The sequence below is a fragment of the Bombina bombina genome, chromosome 3, assembly GCF_027579735.1.
Source record: "Bombina bombina isolate aBomBom1 chromosome 3, aBomBom1.pri, whole genome shotgun sequence".
NCBI classification, from domain to species: Eukaryota; Metazoa; Chordata; class Amphibia; order Anura; family Bombinatoridae; genus Bombina; species Bombina bombina.
Genome location: NC_069501.1, coordinates 981,238,452 through 981,258,657, shown reverse-complemented (window position 1 = coordinate 981,258,657; position 20,206 = coordinate 981,238,452). Strand labels below are relative to the sequence as shown.

General features: G+C 39.7%; 1 protein-coding gene across 1 annotated transcript in view; it reads right to left on the bottom strand.

Annotated features, from left to right (window-relative positions):
* SPATS2 (spermatogenesis associated serine rich 2) overlaps positions 1-20,206 on the bottom strand; it is a 941,596-nt gene that overhangs the window by 454,645 nt on the left and 466,745 nt on the right. Inside the window, exon 6 of the mRNA XM_053705505.1 lies at positions 1,134-1,395. Within this exon, the coding sequence (XP_053561480.1) occupies positions 1,134-1,395 (262 nt within the window). The remainder of the gene's footprint in view (positions 1-1,133; positions 1,396-20,206) is intronic.

The following is a 20,206-nucleotide window of genomic DNA, read 5'->3' as shown; positions in this document are numbered from 1 at the left end:
AGCTGTATAAGTGCCAGATTTTTCCCTCTATAGAAAAAATTAAATTGGCACTTACCTTAATATTTATCTGTCCGGCAGCAGGACAGCTCACCTGGTTTGAGAGGGTGCTTTCCCTCACATGGCCCTGTGGAAAAAAGAAAGACTGAGTAAACTTACTCAGGCTATCTGAATAGACCAGCAAACTGATTGGGAAAAATGCAGTGGGGTATGTACCCCACAAGTTCCCAATTGCTTAAAAGCCACCACTGAACTACTGAAGAGACTGACTTGGGCTAAGGCTAAACCCCAGGAAAATCAGAGCAAACCTACTCCGTTTTAAAATAAAATCTTGATTGTAAGATCAGACACCGTAACTTCACTTCCTCCTTGCATCGCAGGCAAAGAGAATGACTGGGGATTATGGGTAAGGGAAATGACATATAGCAGCTTTGCTGTGGTGCTCTTTGCCTCCCCCTCAGGCCAGGAGTGATATTCCCACTAGTAATTGATGATTCCGTGGACTCACCATATCTTAGGAAAGAAATAAACATTTTAGAGCTTTATCTCTTCCACCTCACACTGTGAGTGTAATTTTGTCTGCTGCTGTGTTTACATAGTTTGTCAATAGCTGATACCTAGGTATAGAAACTTTCATTATAGGTAGGGATACTACAGGCTAAAACAGCAATTTCATATGATAATATAAAAGCAAAGGAGCTATTTGTAAACAATTTAATACACTCCAGCAGGTAAAATGGATCATTGGGAACAAATAAAATAGAGAAAGTTTTGGGGTAAACTGTCACTTTAACTGGCTTTTCTTTTCTTGTGAATGCTACTAGGAAGCTCTAAGGTAAAATGTGTTATGTAATTTTGTTTTATTTGAAGCCCCTCTGGTGCTAATACAAATTTAACCACAACACCTTAAATGTAGACATCCCATTGGTCCATACTGGAAATGAACACCCAGGTACTGCATTATTAAAATACTGTAAGAGTTAATATCCTTAAAAATCTGCATAATACAGATGGTTTGTGAGAACGATACTAAAAGTTAGTTTGCAAGAAGAAGACAAACCCTACCAAAATAAATCAGTCTATTTTACAAAAGGTGGTAAAAATAAGTATTGCATTCATTTCCTACGTCCTCTTACCTTGAGGGTTTGCCACATCAGGGGTGGAGAGTTCAGAGTCTTCCAACTCTCTAGCATCAATTGAAATTGTTTCCAAACACTCACTAAGAGAATCTACAGACTCTGTATCATTGGTAGAGCCATTAATATGGTAACCATTTAGACCTCCCTTTTCAAAGGATGCTGCACTTTGTTCACCCTCTCCTGATGCCACTTTACCATCTTCTGTTGTAGAGTTCTGAACAGGATTCTCTGATTTAGGCTTACTTCTCTTCTTTTTATTCTAATTGGGAGATATTTGACAAGTTATTTGTTAAAATCACTACTAAAATATACATAGTGCAGTTCAATTAAATTAAGAGTCAATATACACACAGATACATTTTAAGAAAAAAAAACTAAAAATAAGTTAATGTCAATCAAGAACCTAATAAGAAATAGGACTATCAGATTCAATCCATTTTGAATGCTGTTATACAAACCCTTAATTCTTCATGAAAAATGCCTCCAGTTCTCTTAGGGATGAAGGAGGTCAAAATCTGCTTTAAGCTCCAGAACTTTCCATATGCACTGTCTAGACCTGGTGATTAAGGCAAGCACTTTCCATGGCTTCCCCAAAGGGCCATTGTAATGCAAAAGTTACATGCTGTGTGATTGCCGCTGCTGGCTGACTCACTGGCTGTGTTTGCTCAGAACCAGCAGCTTTCTGTGGCTCCTGCGCTGTACTTTAACCTTTTTGAGGGTTAAACACACATATCTACAAGGTCTATAGTGCTAAAATTACAATGTCTAGTAAATTAGAGCATGCATTTTTTGCAATGTAATAGCCCTTTAACCCTAGTGCTCATGAAACCATTTATGAATTTGTTTAGTAGTATATATGGAGATATTGTCACCCTGAAATATAGAAACATCAAAAGGGAACAGCAGTGATTGCACCATAGGGTGCACTGTTCCTGTTAAATGGCCTTATATTTCTTGCCCATCATATGACAAGGCCAAACAACAGTTGGACATAGTGTCTCCCACAATATGGCTGCCCATACATGTGCTAGATTACAAGATGAGTGCAAAATATTGTTTCTGCGAAAGCGATAATTGTGTTTAACTTAGTAATACCAGCGCTCACAAATGTGCATAGTATTACAAGGAAGGTGCTATGCATGGAAGCATTGCGCTCACGAGAGTGTGCTGCCATAGGCTCCAATGGGAACCTCGTTCTCATGCCGTCAGACACTGCATGAGAACTAGCACAGCGAAAGGGGTAAGTCGCACAGTAACGGGCAGCAAATTTAAATATATGAATAGGATTATATAAATACTAGTTGGTAAGCCTGCCCAGAGGGAAGTCTATGTGTTAATATAAGAAAAAAAAAAAAAACAGAACTACAGAAAAAACTAAACAAATTATCAAAATTAAAGAAATTAAACCTAATCCCTATGAAAATAAAAAAGCCCCCCAAATAAAAACACCCCCTAATCTAATTCTAAACTACCAATAGCCCTTAAAAAGGCTTTTTGTAGGGCATTGCTCTAAGTTAAACTTTTGCAGTTACAAAAAAGTTTTTTTGTAGGGCATTGCTCCAAGTTAAACAGCTCTTTTGCAGTTACAAAAAAGTCCCCCCTAACAGTAAAACCCACCAAAGCCCCCAAAATAAAAAAACCTAACACTAAAAAACATAAACTATCCATTGCCCTGAAAAAGGCATTTGTATGGGCATTAAGCAGTTTTGCTGCCCATCCCTAATGTAAAAAATAAATTAAAAAAAAACCTAAGTCTAACCCCCCAAAATTAAAAAATTAAACCTAAGTTTAATTAAACTAAAATTACAGGAAATAAAAACTAAATTAACAAAGTTTAAAAAATTAAACCTAATCCCTATGAAAATAACCCCCCCCAAATAAAAACACCCCCTAATTTAAGAATAAACTACCAATAGCCCTTAAAATGGCCTTTTGTAGGGCATTGCCCTAAGTTTAACAGCTCTTTTAAGAATTAAACATACTAAGAACCCCTAACAGTAAAACCCCCCACCCATCAAAATGAAAAAACTCTCTCTAAAAAACCTAAACTATGCATTGCCCTGAAAAGGGCATTTGTATGGGCATTGCCCTTAAAAGGGCATTCAGCTCTTTTGCTGCCCATCCCTAATCTAAAAAAAAAAAAAAAAAAACTAACACTAAAGCCCCAAATAGATTCTCACGGGTCCTGAAGTCTGGCGGAGGTCCTCTTTAAAATCTTCCAAGCGGACGACATCTTCTTCCAAGCGGACGACATCTTCTTCCAAGCAGGGACCTCTTCTTTCTTCATCCAGGACAGCGGAACTGAAGACCGGCGACCGCGGAGCCATGGAGCATGGGGGATCCTCTTCTTCCGATTGCCGCCGTACACTGCATAGTGAATTCAAGGTACGCGATTAAAGATGGCATCCCTTGAATTCCTATTGGCTGATTTGATTCTGCAAATTCAAATCATCCAATAGGATGAGAGCTACTGAAATCCTATTGGCTGATTAAATCAGTGTTATATATTTCAGTGTTAATATGTGTATATACACATTAATAAATATATATGTATACCTGAAGAAACGGTCATTAATGACCGAGAAACACGTTGTTACATTTGTTGCTTTTATTAAAGTCTATATTTTATATCAAGTTTTTTAGCAGACTTTTTACCCATTTTAAATCTGTATCTCACTTATATTGAGTGAATTATCCCCGATTCCTATATCACCTGTTGAGCTTATCACAGAGGAGCCTTGCTGAGATATTTATCCACCTGAGCAGCACTTACATCAACGAGGCTGTCTACCAGTGACGAGCATAGCTATCGAGGACAATCAGCTGACCGAGTGTATTGCCGAGGGGAGAGCTAGCTAGACAGCTTTTAAAGTTCCAGGAGGCACATGTTGCACTTTTCAAGTGCCCGATACTGTGAGTATGTTGTTATCTGCGTGTGTGTTTATCCGATCACACTGATATTTCACTATTGTGGCGCCTTCTTTTACCAGTTTCCATACAAGCATATAGATACTGTATATATTTGAAAAGGCAGGAATATAATGAGCCAGCCCATTTTTGGTTCAGAACCTGGATAGCGCTTGCTGATTGGTGGCTAAAACAATTTATGTAAGAACTTACCTGATAAATTAATTTCTTTCATATTAGCAAGAGTCCATGAGCTAGTGACGTATGGGATATACATTCCTACCAGGAGGGGCAAAGTTTCCCAAACCTTAAAATGCCTATAAATACACCCCTCACCACACCCACAATTCAGTTTAACGAATAGCCTAGAAGTGGGGTGATAAGAAAGGAGCGAAAGCATCAAAAAATAAGGAATTGGAATAATTGTGCTTTATACAAAAAAATCATAACCACCACAAAAAGGGTGGGCCTCATGGACTCTTGCTAATATGAAAGAAATGAATTTATCAGGTAAGTTCTTACATAAATTATGTTTTCTTTCATGTAATTAGCAAGAGTCCATGAGCTAGTGACGTATGGGATAGCAGATACCCAAGATGTGGAACTTCCACGCAAGAGTCACTAGAGAGGGAGGGATAAAATAAAGACAGCCAATTCCGCTGAAATAATTAATCCACTACCCAAATCAAAAGTTTCTATTTTTATAATGAAAAAAACTGAAATATAAGCAGAATAATTAAACTGAAACAGCTGCCTGAAGTACTATTCTACCAAAAACTTCTTCTGAAGAAGAGAAAACATCAAAATGGTAGAATTTAGTAAAAGTATGCAAAGAAGACCAAGTCATTGCTTTGCAAATCTGATCAATAGAAGCTTCATTCTTAAAAGTCCAGGAAGTAAAAACTGACCTAGTAGAATGAGCTGTAATCTTCAGAGGCGGGGATTAACCCGACTCCACATAAGCATGATGAATCAAAAAGCTTTAACCAAGATGCCAAAGAAAAGGCAGAAGCCTTCTGACCTTTCCTAAAACCAGAAAAGATAACAAATAGACTAGAAGTCTGTCTGAAAACTGAGTAGCTTCAACATAATATTTCAAAACTCTTACCACATCCAAAGAATGTAAGAATCTTACCAAAGAATTCTTAGGATTAGGACACAAGGAAGGGACAATAATTCCTCCACTAATGTTGTTAGAATTCACAACTTTAGGTAAAAATTGAAATGAGGACAACAAAAACCACCTTATCCTGATGAAAAATCAGAAAAAGGAGATTCACAAGAAAGAACAGATAATTCAAAAAACTGTTCTAGCTGAAGAGATGTCTAAAAAGAACAATACTTTCCATGAAAGTAAGTAATGTCCAAAGGAAGCATATGCTCAAATAGAAGAGTCTGAAAAGCCTTCAGAACCAAAATAAGACTCCAAGGAGGAGAAATTGGCTTAAATGACAGGCTTGATACGAACCAAAGCCTGAACAAAACAATGAAAATCAGAAAGATTTAGCAATTCTTACTGTGAAACAGCACAGAAAAGTAGAGATTTGTCCTTTCAAGGAACATGCAGACAAAAACCTTATGAAGAAACTATAAAATCCTAGGAATTCTAAAAGAATGCCAAGATAATTCATAAGAAGAGCATCATGAGATGTAAATCTTCCAAACTCGATAATAAATCCTACTAGACACAGATTTACGAGCCTGCAACATAGTATTAATCACCGAGTCAGAGAAACTTCTATGACTAAGTATCAAGCGTTAAATTTTCATACCATCAAATTAATAGTTTGAATTCCAGATGAAAAAAACGAATGTTAAGATATTAAGTCTGGCCTTAATGGAAGTAACCAAGATTGGCAACTGGACATCCGAACAAGAACCATATACCAAAACCTGTGTGGCCATGCTGGAGCCACCAGCCACACCAAAGATTGGTCTCTGTTACAGATTTAGAAAATCACTCTAAAAAGAAGAACCAGAGATGAAAAAATATAGGCAGATTGATAATTCCAAGTAAGTGTTAATGCATACACTACTTCCGCCTGAAGATCCCAGAACCTGAATAGGCCCCTGGGAAGTTCCTTGTCTAGATGATATGCCATCAGATCTATTTCTGGAAGCCCTCACATCTGAAAAATTAAAAAAAACATATCTGGGTAAAGAGACCATTCTCCCGGATATAAAGCTTGATTAACAGAGATAATCCGCTTCCCAATTGTCTATACCTGGGAAAAAGACCACAGAAATTAGAAAGGAGCTGGATTTAGTCCAAGCAAATATCCGAGATACTTCTGTCACAGCCTAAAGACTGATAGTCCCACCCTGATGATTGACATACGCCACAGTTGTGACATTGTCTGTCTGAAAGAAAAAAAAAGAAAAAAAGAAAGTCTCTTCTTCAAAAAGAAACCAAACTGAAGAACTCTGAGAATGCACGGAGTTCCAAAATATCAAATAGTAATCTCGCCTCCTGAGATTTCCAAACCCCTTGTGCTGACAGAGATCCTCAGACAGCCTCCCAACCTAAAAGACTCGCATCTGTAAAGATCATGGTCCAGGTTGAAAGAACCGAAAAGACCTGTAGAACTAAATGATGGTGATCTTAACCACCGAATCAAAGATAGTTAAACATTATGATTCAAAGATATAAAAAGTGATATCCTAGAATCCCTGCACCATTATTCAGCATAAAAAACTGGAAAGGTTTCCTATGAAATGAGCAAAGGGAATCGAATCCAAATGCTGCAGCCATGAAACCTAAAACTTCCATGCATATATAGCAACTTGAAGGAAATAATAGAGACTGAAGGTTCCGACAAACGGAACCCAATAAACTTGTCACTTGTCTGTTAGAGACAAAAACATTGACACAATCTATCTGGAGACCTAAAAAAGGTGACCCTTGTGTGAGAAATCAAGGAGCTTTTGATAAAAAGATCCTCTAACCATGTCTTGAAGAAACAACAAAGTTGAATCGTATGAGATTCCACAGAACGAAAAAGACTGAGCCAGTACCACGATACCGTCCAAAAAAGGAACACTGAGAACCTTGAAAAGATTCTTAGAGCTGTTGCTAGACCAGAAGGAAAAGCAACAAATTGGTAATGCTTGTCAAAAAAAGAGAATCTCAGAAAATAAAAATAATCTGAATGAAAACAGAAAATGAAGATATGCACCTATTGTATCTATTGTAAACAAATAATGCCATTACTGACCAAAAAGGCAGAATAGACCATATAAACACCATTCTAAAAGATGGTACATTTATATGACAATTCAAAAAGATTTTCTATCTTTGGAACAATGAATAGTCTTGAATAAAACCCCAAAAACCCAGTTCCTAAAATGAAACTGGAAAAAATACCCCAGAAAACTCCAGGTCTGAGACACACTTCAGGAAAGTGATAGTCTTACTGGAATAGCTGGAAAATGATAGACAAAAAAGACTTCTTACAGACGGTTTTACTCTGAAACTTATTCTGTACCCAAAGTTTAAGAAGTTTGGACCGAATAGAACCAAACAAATTTCAAAAAAGTCTTAACCTGCCCCTTACCAGCCAAGCTGGAATAAGAATTGCACCTACATGCAAATTTAGGGAGCTGCCTTTAAACTTTTAAAAGGCTTAATTGAATGAAGAACAAAAAACTTCCAATTATAAACATGTTACTTGGGGAAGAATTCAGGATTCCGTTCCTTAGTAAGAACAGAAAACTAATATAAGCTTAAAGTTTAGTCTCACAACTCAATCTTGAAGCCCAGAGTAACAGTTAAATAATTGAATCCAATTATGAACCAAATAATTGAATATCTTGGAAAAAAAGAAATATGGATTTTAGAAATCAAATTAGCATTCCAAGATTGAAATCACAAAGTTCTTCTAGCTAAAATAGCTAAAGACATAGATTAAACCTCATTTGCGAAATATTTTAATAAAATGACAACACAAATGAAATTATTAGCATGTTAATCAAGTTAAAGGATCAGACAACACACTGGACTTGCATAATCAACAAATGCAAGATAACAAGACAATGCAATAGCACTTAGTCTGAACTTCAAAAAAAGTAGAAGATTTTGTCCTTTTAACAATGCTAAAACAAATCATAATCCGATACTTGATCTTAAAGTATCCAACCAGAAAGATGCAGCAATTGCAACATCAGCCAAATAAATTACAGGTCTAAGAAAAGTACCTGAAAATAATTTTCCTTAAATAAGATACGACCATCTGAAGGAAAAAAATAAATACTATTTGCTATAAAAATAATAGTATATTTAGCAGGAGTAGAGATAGCCCCATTAACTTGGGGAATCTTTCCTCAAAACTGAAAACTAACTGCCGGCAAAGAATACAATTTAAAAACCTTAAAGAAGGACTAAAAGAAAATTCTCAGCCTATTCCATTCCCTAGTATCAGGAACTGGAAAAAACCCTCTGAAGAAACCACAGAAGATAAACAAGCAGAATTTAAATGTTAGCTAGTCTTTAAAATCAAAAGAACTAGATATTTCAATATCCAAAATAATCAACACCTTTTGAACAAGGAACAAATGTACTCTATTAAAGAATAAAAAAGTAGATTTGTTAGTGTCAATATCTGATGAAGAAAAATTCTGAATGAGAAAAAAAGCACCATCAGAGAAGGATAATTCATTATGTTGTTGGTCATTTGAAACTTCATCAACTAAAAGAAGTTTGAAAAAGACCTAGAAATTTTATTAGAAGGCGGGACGTCAGACAAAGCCTTTAAAATAGAATCAGAAAAATATTCTTATAAATTTCTAAGTATATCTTGTACATAAGATATAAAAAGAATAGCAATATATAAAGCATAAATACTAATGGATTCTGCATGTAAAAGTTTATCATGATAACTTATTACAAACCATAGCTAAAGATAAACATTCATAACATTAAAAAAAATGAACTTAAACCCTCAGCATCTCTTGAAACAGGAACAGTGTTTTGAATATCTTGCAATATGTAATAGAAAAAAACAACATATAAAGCAAAATTATCAAATTCCTTAAATGACAGTTTCAGGAATGGGAAAAAACAGAATTTATGCTTACCTGATAAATTACTTTCTCCAACGGTGTGTCCGGTCCACGGCGTCATCCTTACTTGTGGGATATTCTCTTCCCCAACAGGAAATGGCAAAGAGCCCAGCAAAGCTGGTCACATGATCCCTCCTAGACTCCGCCTACCCCAGTCATTCGACCGACGTAAAGGAGGAATATGCATAGGAGAAATCATATGATACCGTGGTGACTGTAGTTAGAGAAAATAATTCATCAGACCTGATTAAAAAAACCAGGGCGGGCCGTGGACCGGACACACCGTTGGAGAAAGTAATTTATCAGGTAAGCATAAATTCTGTTTTCTCCAACATAGGTGTGTCCGGTCCACGGCGTCATCCTTACTTGTGGGAACCAATACCAAAGCTTTAGGACACGGATGATGGGAGGGAGCAAATCAGGTCACCTAGATGGAAGGCACCACGGCTTGCAAAACCTTTCTCCCAAAAATAGCCTCAGAAGAAGCAAAAGTATCAAATTTGTAAAATTTGGTAAAAGTGTGCAGTGAAGACCAAGTCGCTGCCTTACATATCTGATCAACAGAAGCCTCGTTCTTGAAGGCCCATGTGGAAGCCACAGCCCTAGTGGAGTGAGCTGTGATTCTTTCAGGAGGCTGCCGTCCGGCAGTCTCATAAGCCAATCGGATGATGCTTTTAAGCCAAAAAGAGAGAGAGGTAGAAGTTGCTTTTTGACCTCTCCTTTTACCAGAATAAACAACAAACAAAGAAGATGTTTGTCTGAAATCCTTTGTAGCCTCTAAATAGAATTTTAGAGCACGAACTACATCCAAATTGTGTAACAAACGTTCCTTCTTTGAAACTGGATTCGGACACAAAGAAGGCACAACTATCTCCTGGTTAATGTTTTTGTTAGAAACAACTTTCGGAAGAAAACCAGGTTTAGTACGCAAAACCACCTTATCTGCATGGAACACCAGATAAGGAGGAGAACACTGCAGAGCAGATAACTCTGAAACTCTTCTAGCAGAAGAAATTGCAACCAAAAACAAAACTTTCCAAGATAGTAACTTAATATCTACGGAATGTAAGGGTTCAAACGGAACCCCTTGAAGAACTGAAAGAACTAAATTGAGACTCCAAGGAGGAGTCAAAGGTTTGTAAACAGGCTTGATTCTAACCAGAGCCTGAACAAAAGCTTGAACATCTGGCACAGCTGCCAGTTTTTTGTGAAGTAAAACAGATAAAGCAGAAATCTGTCCCTTCAAAGAACTTGCAGATAATCCTTTCTCCAAACCCTCCTGTAGAAAGGATAGAATCTTCGGAATTTTTATCTTGTTCCATGGGAATCCTTTAGATTCACACCAACAAATATACTTTTTCCATATTTTATGGTAAATTTTCCTAGTTACAGGCTTTCTAGCCTGAACAAGAGTATCAATGACAGAATCTGAAAACCCACGCTTTGATAAAATCAAGCGTTCAATCTCCAAGCAGTCAGTTGGAGTGAAGCCAAATTCGGATGTTCGAATGGACCTTGAACAAGAAGGTCCTGTCTCAAAGGTAGCTTCCATGGTGGAGCCGATGACATATTCACCAGGTCTGCATACCAAGTTCTGCGTGGCCACGCAGGAGCTATCAAGATCACCGAAGCCCTCTCCTGATTGATCCTGGCTACCAGCCTGGGAATGAGAGGGAACGGTGGGAATACATAAGCTAGGTTGAAGGTCCAAGGCGCTATCAGTGCATCTACTAGAGTCGCCCTGGGATCCCTGGATCTGGACCCGTAGCAAGGAACCTTGAAGTTCTGACGAGACGCCATCAGGTCCATGTCTGGAATGCCCCATAATTGAGTTATTTGGGCAAAGATTTCCGGATGGAGTTCCCACTCCCCCGGATGGAAAGTCTGACGACTCAGAAAATCCGCTTCCCAATTTTCCACTCCTGGGATGTGGATTGCAGACAAGTGGCAGGAGTGATTCTCCGCCCATTGAATTATTTTGGTCACTTCCTCCATCGCCAGGGAACTCCTTGTTCCCCCCTGATGGTTGATATATGCAACAGTCGTCATGTTGTCTGATTGAAACCTTATGAATTTGGCCTTTGCTAGTTGAGGCCAAGCTTTGAGAGCATTGAATATCGCTCGCAGTTCCAGAATGTTTATCGGGAGAAGAGATTCTTCCCGGGACCATAGCCCCTGAGCTTTCAGGGGTTCCCAGACCGCGCCCCAGCCCACCAGACTGGCGTCGGTCGTGACAATGACCCACTCTGGTCTGCGGAAGCTCATTCCCTGTGACAGGTTGTCCAGGTTCAGCCACCAACGGAGTGAATCTCTGGTTCTTTGATCTACTTGGATCGTTGGAGACAAGTCTGTATAATCCCCATTCCACTGTCTGAGCATGCACAGTTGTAATGGTCTTAGATGAATTCGTGCAAAAGGAACTATGTCCATTGCCGCAACCATCAAACCTATTACTTCCATGCAATGCGCTATGGAAGGAAGAAGAACAGAATGAAGTACTTGACAAGAGCTTAGAAGTTTTGATTTTCTGGCCTCTGTCAGAAAAATCTTCATTTCTAAGGAGTCTATTATTGTTCCCAAGAAGGGAACACTTGTTGACGGGGACAGAGAACTTTTTTCTATGTTCACTTTCCACCCGTGAGATCTGAGAAAGGCTAGGACAATGTCCGTATGAGCCTTTGCTTTTGACAGAGACGACGCTTGAATCAGTATGGCGTCCAAGTAAGGTACTACTGCAATGCCCCTTGGTCTTAGCACCGCTAGAAGGGACCATACTACCTTTGTGAAAATCCTTGGAGCAGTGGCTAATCCGAATGGAAGTGCCACAAACTGGTAATGCTTGTCCAGAAAGGCGAACCTTAGGAACCGATGATGTTCCTTGTGGATAGGAATATGTAGATACGCATCCTTTAAATCCACCGTGGTCATGAATTGACCTTCCTGGATGGTAGGAAGAATTGTTCGAATGGTTTCCATCTTGAACGATGGAACCCTGAGAAATTTGTTTAGAATCTTGAGATCTAAAATTGGTCTGAATGTTCCTTCTTTTTTGGGAACTATGAACAGATTGGAGTAAAACCCCATCCCTTGTTCTCCTAATGGAACAGGAAGAATCACTCCCATTCTTAACAGGTCTTCTACACAATGTAAAAATGCCTGTCTTTTTATTTGGTTTGAAGACAATTGAGACCTGTGGAACCTCCCCCTTGGGGGTAGTTCCTTGAATTCCAGGAGATAACCTTGAGAAACTATTTCTAGCGCCCAAGGATCCTGAACATCTCTTGCCCAAGCCTGAGCAAAGAGAGAGAGTCTGCCCCCCACCAGATCCGGTCCCGGATCGGGGGCCAACACTTCATGCTGTTTTAGTAGCAGTGGCAGGTTTCTTGGCCTGCTTACCCTTGTTCCAGCCTTGAATCGGTCTCCAGGCTGGTTTGGTTTGAGAACTATTACCCTCTTGCTTAGAGGGTGTAGAATTTGAGGCTGGTCCGTTTCTGCAAAAGGGACGAAAATTTGGCTTATTTTTAGCCTTAAAAGACCTATCCTGAGGAAGGGCGTGGCCCTTTCCCCCAGTGATGTCTGAAATAATCTCTTTCAAGTCAGGGCCAAACAGCGTTTTACCTTTGAAAGGGATGTTAAGCAATTTGTTCTTGGAGGACACATCCGCTGACCAAGACTTTAGCCAAAGCGCTCTGCGCGCCACAATAGCAAAACCTGAATTTTTCGCCGCTAATCTAGCTAATTGCAAAGTGGCGTCTAAGATAAAAGAGTTAGCCAATTTAAGTGCTTGAACTCTGTCCATAACCTCCTCATACGAAGAGTCTTTATTGAGCGACTTTTCTAGTTCTTCGAACCAGAAACACGCTGCTGTAGTGACAGGAACAATGCATGAAATTGGTTGTAGAAGGTAACCTTGCTGAACAAACATCTTCTTAAGCAAACCCTCTAATTTTTTATCCATAGGATCTTTGAAAGCACAACTATCTTCTATAGGGATAGTAGTGCGTTTGTTTAGAGTAGAAACCGCCCCCTCGACCTTGGGGACTGTCTGCCATAAGTCCTTTCTGGGGTCGACCATAGGAAATAATTTTTTAAATATAGGGGGAGGAACAAAAGGTATGCCGGGCCTTTCCCATTCCTTATTTACAATGTCCGCCACCCGCTTGGGTATAGGAAAAGCATCGGGGGGCACCGGGACCTCTAGGAACTTGTCCATCTTACATAATTTCTCTGGAATGACCAAATTGTCACAATCATCCAGAGTAGATAACACCTCCTTAAGCAGAGCGCGGAGATGTTCCAATTTATATTTAAAAATAATAACATCAGGTTCAGCTTGTTGAGAAATTTTTCCTGAATCTGAAATTTCTCCCTCAGACAAAACCTCCCTCCTGGCCCCTTCAGATTGGTGTGAGGGTATGTCAGAACCATTATCATCAGCGTCCTCATGCTCTTCAGTATCTAAAACAGAGCAATAGCGCTTTCTCTGATAAGTAGGCATTTTGGACAAAATGTTTTTAATAGAATTATCCATTACAGCCGTTAATTGTTGCATAGTAAGAAGGATTGGCGCACTAGATGTACTAGGGGCCTCTTGTGTGGGCAAGACTGGTGTAGACACAGAAGGGGATGATGCAGTACCATGCTTACTCCCCTCGCTTGAGGAATCATTTTGGGCAACATCATTATCAGTGGCATCATTGTCCCTACTTTGTCTGGACACTATGTCACATTCATCACATATATTTAAATGGGGAGGAACCTTGGTTTCCAAACATACAGAACATCGTCTATCTGATGGTTCAGACATGTTAACAGGCATAAACTTGATAACAAAGTACAAAAAAACGTTTTAAAATAAAACCGTTACTGTCACTTTAAATTTTAAACTGAACACACTTTATTACTGAAAATGTGAAAAAGTATGAAGGAATTGTTCAAAATTCACCAAAATTTCACCACAGTGTCTTAAAGCCTTAAAAGTATTGCACACCAAATTTGAAAGCTTTAACTCTTAAAATAACCGGAGCCGTTTTTACATTTAACCCCTATACAGTCCCTGGTATTTGCTTTGCTGAGACCCAACCAAGCCCAGAGGGGAATACGATACCAAATGACGCCTTCAATAAGCTTTTTCAGTGGTTCTTAGCTCCTCACACATGCATCTGCATGCCTTGCTTTCCAAAAACAACTGCGCATTAGTGGCGCGAAAATGAGGCTCTGCCTATGACTAGAAAAGGCCCCCAGTGAAAAAGGTGTCCAATACAGTGCCTGCCGTTTTTTTAATACATCCCCAAGATTAAAAGAACTATTTATAGTTAACATCCATTAAATATACTTATAAAGTAATCGTTTTAGCCCAGAAAAATGTCTACCAGTCTTTAAAGCCCTTGTGAAGCCCTTTATTCTTATACTAAACTAAGAAAATGGCTTACCGGTTCCCATAGGGAAAATGACAGCTTCCAGCATTACCAAGTCTTGTTAGAAATGTGTCATACCTCAAGCAGCAAAAGTCTGCCCACTGTTTCCCCCAACTGAAGTTAATTCATCTCAACAGTCCTGTGTGGAAACAGCCATCGATTTTAGTAACGGTTGCTAAAATCATTTTCCTCTTACAAACAGAAATCTTCATCTCTTTTCTGTTTCAGAGTAAATAGTACATACCAGCACTATTTTAAAATAACAAACTCTTGATTGAAGAATAAAACTACATTTAAAACACCAAAAAACTCTTAGCCATCTCCGTGGAGATGTTGCCTGTGCAACGGCAAAGAGAATGACTGGGGTAGGCGGAGCCTAGGAGGGATCATGTGACCAGCTTTGCTGGGCTCTTTGCCATTTCCTGTTGGGGAAGAGAATATCCCACAAGTAAGGATGACGCCGTGGACCGGACACACCTATGTTGGAGAAAATGCAAAATAAACAAGCCTCTAGCAACCAGAAGCAACAAAAAAGTGAGACTTAAATAATGTGAGAAAAAAGTGGAACAGGTATGACGCCCACATTATTGACGCTAAGTACAACGCCCATATTTTTTGGCGCCAAGTATGACGCCACATCCTCTGACGTCGAAACCGACGCCCACATTTTTTGGCGCAAAAAAACATGACAAAATGACAAAATTTTGCGCAAAAAAGTTCACGCCAAGAATGACGCAATAAAATGAAGCATTTTCTGCCCCCGCGAGCCTAACAGCCCGCAGAGAAAAATAGTCAATTGAAAATTTTCAAGGTAAGAAAAAAATATTTATTCATATGCATTATCCCAAATAATGAAACTGACAGTCTGAATGAAGGAATACTGATTATTCTGAATCATGGCAAATATAAGTTTAAAGACATATATTTAGAACTTTACATATAAAGTGCCCAACCATAGCTTAGAGTGTCACAAAAAATAAGACTTACTTACCCCAGGACACTCATCTACATATAGTAGATAGCCAAACCAGTACTGAAACGAGAATCAGTAGAGGTAATGGTATATAAGAGTATATCGTCGATCTGAAAAGGGAGGTAGGAGAAGAAATCTCTACGACCGATAACAGAGAACCTATGAAATAGATCCCCTAGAGGAAGGCCATTGTATTCAAATAGGCAATACTCTCTTCATATCCCTCTGACATTCACTGCACTCTGAGAGGAAAACCGGGCTTCTGCCTGCTGCGAAGCGCATATCAACGTAGAATCTAGCACAAACTTACTTCACCACCTCCATGGGAGGCAAAGTTTGTAAAACTGAATTGTGGGTGTGGTGAGGGGTGTATTTATAGGCATTTTAAGGTTTGGGAAACTTTGCCCCTCCTGGTAGGAATGTATATCCCATACGTCACTAGCTCATGGACTCTTGCTAATTACATGAAAGAAATGTAGTTTGAAGTTTAATGTTCAGACTAAGTTCTATTGCATTGTCTTTGTATTATGTATTTGTTGATTATGCAAATCTACTGTATTTACTAGTCCTTTAAAAGATCTCGAGACACTCAAGAAAGACAATCTTCCCAGGGACTTGAACGAAAACTTATTCGATACCCCTGGGAAATTATTTATAATACAAAGGGATACTGAACAGATCTCTCCCAAGCCTCCCGAAAGAGACTCCATCTGCCCCCTGCAAGAGACTGGTCTGGTATGGGGGCAGCAACTTCATGCAATCTTGTTTGCTGGGGCAGGCTTCTCGGACATTTTGTGTTTGAACCAAGAAGAGTCAGACTTCCATGATGAATTAGAGTAGTCAGATCTTTGAACATAGGAGGTCTATTTCTGAGACTTGATTGATTAAATGTATGAAAAGGTCCTGCAGAAAAGCTCCCTTATCCCCTGTGACTTTGGCAATAATAGTAACCAGTCCAGACCCAAAAAGAAATTTACCCCAGAAAAGGAGAGAAAGCAGCTTGAATATAGAAACCATTTGAGCAGACTAAGACTTAAGCCACAAAGTTGGTATAGCTAAAGCAGAAATCTTAGCATTGATGTGAATCATTTCCACTGCTGCATCACAAATAAAGGAATTTGCTGTTCTCCGGAAACTAATACAATCCTGAATCTCATCCAGATTGGTTTATCCAGAAACAAATTCTGTGAGATTGCCACACCATACAAAAGTGGGAGCAGCAACACAGGCTACAATAATTGCAGGCCTAAACAAAAAACCTGCAAGCTGAAAGAATCAACTATGTAAATCTCCAAGTTTCCTATCTAAAGGATCCTTAAAAGAAGAACTATACACCAAAGCAAAAGTAGTACGCCTGGACAAAGTGCAAATAATGGCATCTATCATAGAAACAGTCGCCCTCAGTTTTAACAGGGAAGAAGAAAAAGAATTGAATTTGGAGGATGGAACAAATGGAATAACCAGAGTTCTGCAATGCCTTAGAAATTATTTCAGAAACCGAGTCAAGGCACAGGAAAAGAGGAAGGCTGCTTGACTGAAGCAGAATTTTCCTCTATCGTCTGCCACAGCAGCAGGGTCATGAGACTCTGAGGATAGTTTTGCTGAGCCAGAAACACCCCTATTAAAAATGGGTAACAGAGAGTGGCCACTCCCAATGGAAGTACCCAGAGAGCTAAAGGTCAAAGAAGGACCACCTTCAAATCCTTGCAAACAGCTGGAGGTAAACAGTTTGAAAACTAACTAATAGCAGAGTGAATATAATCCTTTAGTTTTGGAGAAAGTTCAGGTGAACTCTCCTGTGAGCAGCTTTGACAAGGTATAAACACTTGCACAGAAAAACCCTGCTTAGGATTAGCAACAGACTCAGATACAAAGCTGAGCAGTGGGACACACCTAAGAATCTTTACAAAGCAAATACAAACTGGAACTGGTATAAGTAACAGAGGGTTTTCCCTTCTAGGGGATCAGCCGATGGACCAGAGGCCTAAGCTGCACCAGTTTGCTTCATAGTTTCAGTAAGGAATTAGCTTAAAGGGACAGTATACACTCATTTTCATATAACTACATGTAATAGACACTACTATAAAGAATAAGATGCACAGATACTGATATAAAAATCCAGTATAAAATGGTTTAAAAACGTACTTAGAAGCTTTCAGTTTAGCTGTGTTGAAAAGGTAGCTGGAAAGCCCACTGCAAGTGGTAAATAAGACACTCCCCCCCTCCCCCTTCTTTTGCATATGAAAAGACCCTTTACACAAACAGGAGCAAGCTGGATAAGGTAGCTGACAGTATTCAAATAAAACGTTGGGGCTTGGTTAGGTGTCTGAAAATCAGAGCAATGTTATTTAAAAATAAGCAAAATTATAATTAAAAAAAAAATAAAAAAAAATAAAAATTTATGCTTACCTGATAAATTCCTTTCTCCTGTAGTGTGGTCAGTCCACAGGTCATCATTACTTCTGGGATATTAACTCCTCCCCAACAGGAAGTGCAAGAGGATTCACCCAGCAGAGCTGCTATATAGCTCCTCCCCTCTACGTCACCTCCAGTCATTCGACCAAGGACCAACGAGAAAGGAGAAGCCAAAGGGTGTAGTGGTAACTGGAGTATAATTCAAAAATTTTTTACCTGCCATAAAAAACAGGGCGGGCCGTGGACTGACCACACTACAGGAGAAAGGAATTTATCAGGTAAGCATAAATTTTGTTTTCTCCTGTTAAGTGTGGTCAGTCCACGGGTCATCATTACTTCTGGGATACCAATACCAAAGCTAAAGTACACGGATGACGGGAGGGACAGGCAGGCTCTTTATACGGAAGGAACCACTGCCTGAAGAACCTTTCTCCCAAAAACAGCCTCCGAAGAAGCAAAAGTGTCAAATTTGTAAAATTTGGAAAAAGTATGAAGAGAAGACCAAGTTGCAGCCTTGCAAATCTGTTCAACAGAAGCCTCATTCTTAAAGGTCCAAGTGGAAGCCACAGCTCTAGTAGAATGTGCTGTAATTCTTTCAGGAGGCTGCTGTCCAGCAGTCTCATAGGCTAACCGTATTATGCTACGAAGCCAAAAAGAGAGAGAGGTAGCCGAAGCTTTTTGACCTCTCCTCTGACCAGAATAAACGACAAACAGGGAAGACGTTTGTCGAAAATCCTTAGTTGCCTGTAGATAAAATTTCAGGGCACGGACTACATCTAGATTGTGTAGCAGACGTTCCTTCTTCGAAGAAGGATTAGGACACAAAGATGGAACCACAATCTCTTGATTGATATTCCTGTTAGTGACCACCTTAGGTAGGAACCCAGGTTTAGTACGCAGAACTACCTTGTCTGAATGAAAAATCAGATAAGGAGAATCACAATGTAAGGCAGATAACTCAGAGACTCTTCGAGCCGAGGAAATCGCCATAATAAACAGAACTTTCCAAGATAACAGCTTGATATCAATGGAATGAAGGGGTTCAAACGGAACACCCTGTAAAACATTAAGAACTAAGTTCAAACTCCATGGTGGAGCAACAGTTTTAAACACAGGCTTGATCCTAGCTAAAGCCTGACAAAAAGCTTGAACGTCCGGAACTTCTGACAGACGTTTGTGTAAAAGAATGGACAGAGCTGAAATCTGTCCCTTTAAGGAACTAGCGGATAAACCCTTTTCTAAACCTTCTTGTAGAAAAGACAATATCCTCGGAATCCTAACCTTACTCCATGAGTAACTCTTGGATTCGCACCAATATAAGTATTTGCGCCATATCTTATGGTAAATCTTTCTGGTAACAGGCTTCCTAGCCTGTAATAAGGTATCAATAACTGACTCAGAAAAACCACGTTTTGATAAAATCAAGCGTTCAATTTCCAAGCAGTCAGCTTCAGAGAAATTAGATTTTGATGTTTGAAGGGACCCTGGATCAGAAGGTCCTGTTTCAGAGGTAGAGACCAAGGTGGACAGGATGACATGTCCACTAGATCTGCATACCAAGTCCTGCGTGGCCATGCAGGCGCTATTAGAATCACGGATGCTCTCTCCTGTTTGATTCTGGCAATCAATCGAGGAAGCATCGGGAAGGGTGGAAACACATAAGCCATCCCGAAGGTCCAAGGTGCTGTCAAAGCATCTATCAGAACCGCTCCCGGATCCCTGGATCTGGACCCGTAACGAGGAAGCTTGGCGTTCTGTCGAGACGCCATGAGATCTATCTCTGGTTTGCCCCAACGTCGAAGTATTTGGGCAAAGACCTCCGGATGAAGTTCCCACTCCCCCGGATGAAAAGTCTGACGACTTAGGAAATCCGCCTCCCAGTTCTCCACTCCCGGGATGTGGATTGCTGACAGGTGGCAAGAGTGAGACTCTGCCCAGCGAATTATCTTTGATACTTCCATCATTGCTAGGGAGCTTCTTGTCCCTCCCTGATGGTTGATGTAAGCTACAGTCGTGATGTTGTCCGACTGAAACCTGATGAACCCCCGAGTTGTTAACTGGGGCCAAGTCAGAAGGGCATTGAGAACTGCTCTCAATTCCAGAATGTTTATTGGTAGGAGACTCTCCTCCTGATTCCATTGTCCCTGAGCCTTCAGAGAATTCCAGACAGCGCCCCAACCTAGTAGGCTGGCGTCTGTTGTTACAATTGTCCAGTCCGGCCTGCTGAATGGCATCCCCCTGGACAGATGTGGCCGAGAAAGCCACCATAGAAGAGAATTTCTGGTCTCTTGATCCAGATT